Source organism: Cebus imitator, unplaced genomic scaffold (assembly GCF_001604975.1).
Source record: "Cebus imitator isolate Cc_AM_T3 unplaced genomic scaffold, Cebus_imitator-1.0 Scaffold473, whole genome shotgun sequence".
NCBI lineage: Eukaryota > Metazoa > Chordata > Mammalia > Primates > Cebidae > Cebus > Cebus imitator.
In genome coordinates, this window is record NW_016107788.1 from 544,835 (window position 1) to 552,630 (window position 7,796).

At 56.3% G+C, this 7,796-nt stretch overlaps 1 protein-coding gene across 2 annotated transcripts; it reads left to right on the forward strand.

The window, feature by feature from the left end:
- Positions 1–1,066: 1,066 nt before the first annotated feature.
- On the forward strand, positions 1,067–5,609 carry KLK1 (kallikrein 1). 2 transcript variants are annotated; one of them, XM_017512487.2, is made up of 5 exons: positions 1,067–1,166; positions 2,969–3,128; positions 4,364–4,650; positions 4,769–4,905; positions 5,010–5,399. In XM_017512487.2, exons 1-5 carry the CDS (start codon positions 1,121–1,123, stop codon positions 5,121–5,123), a joined length of 744 nt encoding a protein of 247 aa, XP_017367976.1. In that variant the 5' UTR covers positions 1,067–1,120; the 3' UTR covers positions 5,124–5,399. The 2 variants fall into 2 exon arrangements, with proteins under 2 accessions (XP_017367976.1, XP_017367975.1); XM_017512486.2 differs by lacking the exon at positions 5,010–5,399 and adding an exon at positions 5,406–5,609 and having other exon boundaries at positions 1,068–1,166.
- Positions 5,610–7,796: the final 2,187 nt, after the last annotated feature.

A 7,796-nucleotide genomic window follows, 5' to 3' on the forward strand; every position in this document is an offset into this window, starting at 1 on the left:
CATCTCAAAAAAAAAAAAAAAAAAAGATTTAGTTCTGGGATTCCTGGTAGCCATGGCAAAAAGGCAAATACTGTCCTTTTCTTAGCCAGGTTCCTGATATACAGCAGAGGCTGGAACTCTGAGCTGCTTTGATTTTACCAAAAAGCCAAGACAACATGTTGGAAGCCTATGGGTTTACCACTGAGGCTGCAGAAATCTAATTCCTAATTGTCTTCAGCGACCACAAAATGTGATGTTCAAGGTCGCTGAATGTTGAATTACATGAACCTGGCTCTTGAGACCTAAATATTGTATTGGTGGAATGGGGAGTGGTCAATGGAATCTGTGGTTAGCCTGATCTTGACCTGGGAGGAAAGACTGTCAGATCTCTGGGGCTTTGGAGGGCAGGACATTGAGTACCCATAACTGGTACAAGAAGTGGGTGGCTCACTGGGACCCCAGCATTGTTTGGGAGGGACATTGGGTTTTGTAATGCTAAAGAATTTACCCTGGGAGACCCCTGAAACTTCACATTCCTCGATCTGGAGGCACTAGAAATGTGGTGGTGTATACCCCAAAATTTTATTATGAAAGGAACAGTCACTTTGGGGACCTAGGTCCTGGGTCTGGGAGTGCAAGAACTAGGGCATTCTGAAGGCCAAGGCTTATATTTCGGGGGGAGCTGGCAGCTGAAATGCTGGTATCTTGGCTCTGAGTGGTGCAGGGAATCAAAGCCCTAACTGCTGGTATTTGAGGGCACCAGGTCTTGGGGTGCAGGGCCTTAATTGGAACTTAGGCATACGAGGCTTTGTAGGAGGGTCACTGATTCCTCTACCCTCCTGTTTCTGCTTCCCCTCAGTCCCCCTTGCCTCATAGGCCCTGCCCCATCTGGCTTCAGCCCCAGGAATGCATCCAGCGTGATCCAGGGCCTGCGGAACAGGTGCTGGTTCTCCCTCCAGTCTGCAGCTCTTCAGAAAAGGGGGGGTTGTCCAGCCCCCAGGCAACAGGGGAAGGGCCTTGGCCAACATCTGGGTGCCAGCAGGGCATGGGTGGGGCTCTGAGGGGATAAGGGCTTTTAAAAGGCTCCCCAGGGAGGTTCCCCAGCTCCTCCACCTGCCGGGCCCTGCACACATCTGTCACCATGTGGTTCCTGGTCCTGTGCCTCGCCCTGTCCCTGGGGGGGACTGGTGAGACAGTGGGGGATGTGGGAGGGGGAGTGGGCCCTGATTTTCTTACACCCTCACCACCCCCCCGGATAAGCCCTTCCCCTCCAACACTCCATCATCGTCCCTCCAGCCCACAGTCCACCCGGGTCTGGGATACCCGGGCTCTTATCTATCTTGTACGGGCCCACTCTAAAATTCCACCCCAGCCCCTCCATGTTGTCACAGTCCTCACTCCCACACCAGATCCCTGCTCCTCCCAGGAAGCCTCAGTACTTTCTCCTCTTCCCTAGTCAATTCCCTGTCCCACCGCTTTACCAAAGAGGCAGATTCCGGGCCATCTCTGTCTCTCTCTGGAGGACCCAGGTCTCCCATGGGCTTCCCCAACCCCACAGGACCCTTGATCATCCCCTTCTACCCACTAGTTCTCTGTGGCTATCCATTTGGCACCTTAGTCTACAAATCCCGCCACATTCCAGTGACTTTTTTCATCCAGCTGTCAGCTCTCAACTGTGTCATTCAGACTCTGACATCTGGTCCCCCCAGTCCTCCCAGCTCCCCCAAATTTCACCAGCCAACCCTGCTTCCCAAACTGGCATGTGGGATTCCCCCATCTGGTATGGGGGGGGCTCCGCAAATGTTCCTACCCACTCAGCACCCCCAGCTCTCCCAGGAAAAACACCCTCACCCTCCCACCATGTGCTCCTTCCCTTGGGGAATTTCCATTCCACCCCAGGCCCCAGCCCTTCTCCACCTGAATCATTCCTGCACAGCTCTGGTTTTCTAGAACCCCACCCCAAAGATCCTGAATGCCTTCTCAGCCAGACCTTCTGCCCTGGCCTCCCCCAAGTCCACCAGTATGTGATTCTACAACCTCACATCAAGTGGGTCCTGCATTCCATTCCCGCAGCTGCTAGGCACCTGCTTTGACCACTTTTCCAATTCTATCCTGGGACTGCCTTCAAGAGGACCCCACATCCCTCCAGTACCCTCAGACTATGAACCCCAACCCCATAAAAAACAAAGATCCCATCTGTCACCCTGTCCCAGAAGGACTGTCACTCACCTCCACCCCCCAGCCCCCGAGTCCCTTCCCAGTCCTGACCCCAACTCTGTTCTCAGGTTGCCATTCCTGGTTCACAGGAAGGATCCCAAAACTTTTCAGAACCCACCCCTAGCCTTAACCATGGCCCTTTCTTTTACCCTTTAACCAAGAAGACCTGAAATCTAACTCTCCCAGCTGAGCTGGCCCCTTCCAACCCCGGTGTAGGGACCCCATATCACCCCCAAACTCCTCAATCTAGATGCTGTTCTTGACCTCTCAGATCCGGTTCCCTAAAGTGGCATCTTTTTCTGAACCCCAAAAGCCCAACCCAGGTCGTGTTCCCCTAGCCTGGGAGCCCCTTAGCCCTCCACATTCTTCAGCAAGCCTCTGATCCTCTCTCATCCTTGGCGCCTTGATCCTTGGTTTCCAGAATCCCTTTCCACTCTCCTAACCCATCACCTCCCAGCCCCTAGCCCAAGTGACCGGACACCCAACACAGTGTCTGCTCCTGACACTGCCTCCTGTCTCCTGCCCTAATCCCTGGAGGCTGCTCTGCTGTCAGAGCATGAAATCTCCCCACCAGGTCCAGACGCCACCCCAAAAGCCCAGGGAACAGTCTAGAGACCCAGCCCTTCCCAACACCCCTTGCCCGTGTCCCCAGACCTCCAGCCCTGGTCCTCTACCCACAATGTCCCTTCAAACCCACAGCCCAGTTCCCTCTCCTAGCCTCGTGGCCTCTCCTACCAACCCTGCCCTCCCTGACCCAGTACCACCTCTGCAGGTGCTGTGCCCCCGATTCAGTCCCGGATTGTGGGAGGCTGGGAGTGTAAGCCGCATTCCCAACCCTGGCAGGCGGCTCTGTACCATTACAGCACCTTCCAGTGCGGGGGCGTCCTGGTGCACCCCCAGTGGGTGCTCACAGCTGCCCACTGCATCAGCGAGTGAGTAGGGGCCTGGGGTCTGGGAGGAGGGCGTCTATGCTGCCACAGGATTGAGAGGCCAGTGGCATTCCTCTTGGATAACCTCAGGCAAGACTGGGGGGCTGAGGCAGAGAGGAAGGCAGTTCCCATGGGGAGGCAGAGCTGGGCTGGATCTCCCTCCCCAAGGCTGCCTGGGTCTTGCTGGGTCTCTTGAGATCTGGCTCTGCTTGTGTGTCTGTGTGACTGTGTTTTAGTTTCTATCTCCCTCTCTCTTCTCTGTCTCCTTGTCTCTGTGCCTCCCCTGTCTCTGTCTGCCTCTGGGTCTCTCTGTGGCATCTCTGTCACTGATCCCCACCCTCCAGCTCTCTGCTCATTCCTCTCTCTGGGTCTCTACCTCACCGCTCCCCTATCCCTACTAAACACACACCCAGATGGGCCTAAGGGAGGCCCAAGAACAAAGGAAGGGCTTTATCCCCAAAGTGTGTGTCTGGGAGGGGGCACCTCTCCCTCTGCCCAGCCCCCCACAGGACATCCCTCCAGTCTGGGGAGACACAGGGAAGGCTGGTTTCAGCAGGAGTTGGGTGAGGAACTGAGGGAGCAGGAAGGAGAAGCGGGAGTAAGAAAGGCGGGGAGGGTGCTGGGGAGGGAAGGGGGCCTCAACCTTGGACTTTAGCCCAGGCCATCCGCCCCTGGGGAGCCTGCACCACAGCCCCAGCTGCAGCTGAGCTGCTCTCAGGCCTTCCCTCCTCCCCACCTGCCCCCACCCTCCCCCAGGGCCTCCCTCCCTTTTCTCTCCCACACTCGGTCACCCCTCCTTCCTCTCTGCCTCTGTTTCTAGTTCTCGCTCTGACTTCCCGAGCCCTTTTTCATTTGTCTGCTTCTCGCTCCCTTCCGGGTCTGTTCCCTCTTCCTCCCTCTCCCCTGGGCCTGTTTCTCGCTGTCCCTGTCTTTTCCCCTTCTCAGGGGCCTCTGTTTTGCTCTCGCTGTTTCTTTCTCACTGCCCTCCCTCCGCCTCTCACCTCTCTGTCCTTCTGAGCTCTTTTTCACTCTGTCTCTGCATTTGCCCTTTGCACTGTCAAACTCCTTCATCTTGCCACTTGATGTCTGTATTTCTCCATATCTTTCTTCCTCTGTCTCTGCCCGCCCACGTTTTTCTCTTTCTCTTTCCCTCTTTGGGGACCCTCCCCCATGCTCCCCTGCCCCGTCTTCCTTTCCCCTGTCTGCCTCCTCATCCTTCGACTCCCATCTTTCCCTAGCCATTACCAGCTCTGGCTGGGTCGCCATGACTTGTTTGAGGATGAAGACACAGCCCAGTTTGTTCTTGTCATTGAGAGCTTCCCACACCCTGACTTCAACATGAGCCTCCTGAAGAACCCCACCCGCCTCCCAGGCGAGGACTACAGCCATGATCTCATGCTGCTCCAGCTGAAGGAGCCTGTCCAGATCACAGATGCTGTGAAGGTCGTGGAGTTGCCCACCGAGGGTGTCGAAGTTGGGAGCACCTGTTTGGCCTCCGGCTGGGGCAGCATCGAACCAGAGAAGTGTATGTGGGGGCAGACTGTGCAGGCCAAGGCAGGGCTGGGGGTGCCTGAGTCGGAGGGAGAAAGGGCCAGGGAACCAGGTGTGGTCTGGCTGCAGCCCTTTTTCTCCCGGGTTCCTAGTCTCATTTCCAGATGTTCTTCAGTGTGTGGACCTCAAAATCCTGCCTAATGATGAGTGCGACAAAGCCCACACCCAGAATGTGACAGAGTTCATGCTGTGTGCCGGACCCCTGGAAGATGGCCAAGATACCTGTGTGGTGAGCCAGTCCTGCCCCCAGAGTCTAGAAGGGCTGGGGGAGGGGACTCAGCCTCTGAACTGGCTTCTGAGAACTAACTGGGCATCTGCTTCACTGCTTCGCAGCTAGCTGTAGCCTCCCGCCCCATCAGTGCCCCAGCTCCCCTCCCTTCCCCTGCCCATTCAGGTACAACTGCATCTCACCCCCCCGACACCAGAGTTCACCGTTCCTCCCGGTAACGCAGTTACTGTTGAGTCAGAGAGGTGACCTCTGTGATGGCCTGCCCCTCCTCCCACTGACCTGTCTGCAGGGACTGTCCTCCTGGACCCTGCCACATACGCAGGAGTTGGACCCTGAAGTCCCTTCCTCCTTGGCCAGAACTGGAGCCCCTGGCCCCTCTATGGGAATCCCTGCCCACCTTCCTCTGGAAGTGGGCACTGGAGGCCCTTTCTGAGAGCTGAGGCTCCCCAGGCAGAACTGGGCCCCACACACCTTTGTCACTCTCCCCTTCCACCTCCCAGGGTGACTCAGGGGGCCCACTGACCTGTGACGGCGTGCTCCAAGGTATCACATCATGGGGATACGTCCCTTGTGGCAGCCCCAATAAGCCTTCTGTCTTCGTGAGAGTGCTATCATATATGAAGTGGATCAAGGACACCATAGCGGACAACTCCTGAATGCCCAGCCCTGTCACCTACCCCCAGTAAAACTGAATGTGCATCAAATGCGTGTCACGCTCTAGCATCATTTGTCTTTCCAGATATGGTGCACCTGGACCCATGTGGCTGAGGCTGGGGCCACCCCAGCTGTCCCAATTCTGTGCCTGGAGGTCTGAGGTCACCAGCAGGTGGGGAAAGGAAGGGGCTGTAACAGGTGCAGACAAACAGGCAGGGAAAGGCTCAGATTCCAAAGGGCAAGTCAGGGACACCAGACCAGTTCACTCTTGCTAGGATGGACCCTGCCCTGGTTTGGAGGTGGGGGGCGATGGAGGGTCCGAGGCTGAGAGGTTAGCAAGTGTCTACGTTTTATTGTGGCGGGGGAGCCAGGAAAGGTACAGAGGGATGTTATTGCAAGCCATGCCCTCCCAGGGAGGGGCCCATTCTGCAGAAGGGCGGAGTTGCACCAAATGCTGGGCAGTGCCATGTCCGCATGGGGGACAAGAGTGAACGTTGGAGCTGAGGCTCGAACTCTGGGAAAGAAGTTCGAGGCAGACCACCCTGGCTGAGGGGGTGGAGAGTGGCTTCAGGGTGTGGCCTGCGAAGACTGGGCACCAGGGGCAGGACCACACAACATAGCCACACTGCTGAGCTTCATGGGACACTGGACAAGTGTCTGCAGAATGGGAAGGGGTATTGGAGTTCTGGGGTGCGGGTACTGTGAGGACCCATTGGGCAGGGACAAAGCAGCAAAGGACGGGTCCTAGAGAGAGGGTCAGAGTTTGCTACCAGTCCCCTCATAGGGCATGGCCTGATCTCAAGAGGTGGGGCCTCAGGGGAGGTCTAATATCAGGGGCGTGGCCATGCTGAAGGGGTTGGCCTGGCATCTGGCCAGGGCTACTGGTCAGTGTTCTGAGGAGCTTGGGGGCTATTCCTTGAAGAGGCTCGTGGTCTCGTCCTCGAGGGTGCATGAAATGGGCAGGCCCAGGCTGTGCTCAGAGTCTGTGTCTGAGTTCTGCTGTTTGGATGTGCACCTCTCAGTGCCCTGCTGCAAGGCCCACCCACGACAGCTCAGCTGCCGTGCGTTCAAGGGTTGCCCTCTGCTCCACATGCCCACTTGGATTAGGTAAGACACGGCTCCTGGGGGAGCAGGCTAGGAGTACCGCTGGACTCTGAGTCCAACCCTAGGCCCTACCCGCTTCCCCCAAGGCCCTGTCCACCTCCGAGGCCTCACCCTCACCGGCAGGCAGCATCAGGTTGCTGGCGTGCCAGCACAGGTAGGAGGTCACCAGGCAGGACACCACCAGACTCAGGTGCACCGCCTTGCAGTTAACTGGAAAGAGTGTCAGGCTGAAGAGAATCAGGAGCCCTGCACTGGGGTGGGGCCAGAGATGGATAGAAGGCTGGACAGTGAGCTCTGTGACCCCCAGTAAGAAAGAGGGACTGAGACATCCTCTCCTACTCTCCGTGACAGGCAGACACACACACACACCCTCACAGCAGATAGAAAGATATCTGGAGAGAAGGGACAAAAAAGAAAGGGAAACAGAGTGGGGGAGAGAGAAACATCCCACACACCCAGACTGAGAGAGAGACTAGAACTGAGTTCGAGCTCACCAGAGACATGCTAAGACAGAGGCTCCGAGGAGAGTAGCACAAAAGTCTAGATACACCTCCCAAAAGCCAGAGAGGTCTTAGGGAGCGTACCCCCTCCTCCATCACTGTCCCGCCATCCCCGAGCCAGCATTTAACCAATGCCAATGCAAAAGAAAACAAAGACAAAGTTGACCATGTTCAGGTGGTGGAACACTGGCTGGGAGGAGGACACAGCACAGGGCCACTGCCAGTAACATGAAATCCCCACTCATATGGATAAGAACTGGGGAGAGGGGGACAGGTGCCCCAGACACACCTCTTGATCATCCTCCAAACTCATCCCTGTTGATACCCACAAGCAGCCCAACAGACACCCCCAAAGTCTGGCACATCCCCAAAATCACCTCCTAGAAACCCCAAAGTAACTCCACTCTCACAAGGTCAACCCCAGGGACCCCTAGAGTCATCCCTAGTCACACCCTTAAAGTTGTCCCAAAGCACCCCTACTCAACCTCAAACCCAATTCTCAGACACTCTCATAATCCATCCCACACGCTCCCCAACGTCACCTCACAGATGACCCCCCCAAGGTTACCCCACAGAACCATCTCAATCATATCTTTCTTCTTCTTTTCCTTTCTTTTTTTTTTTTTTTTTTTT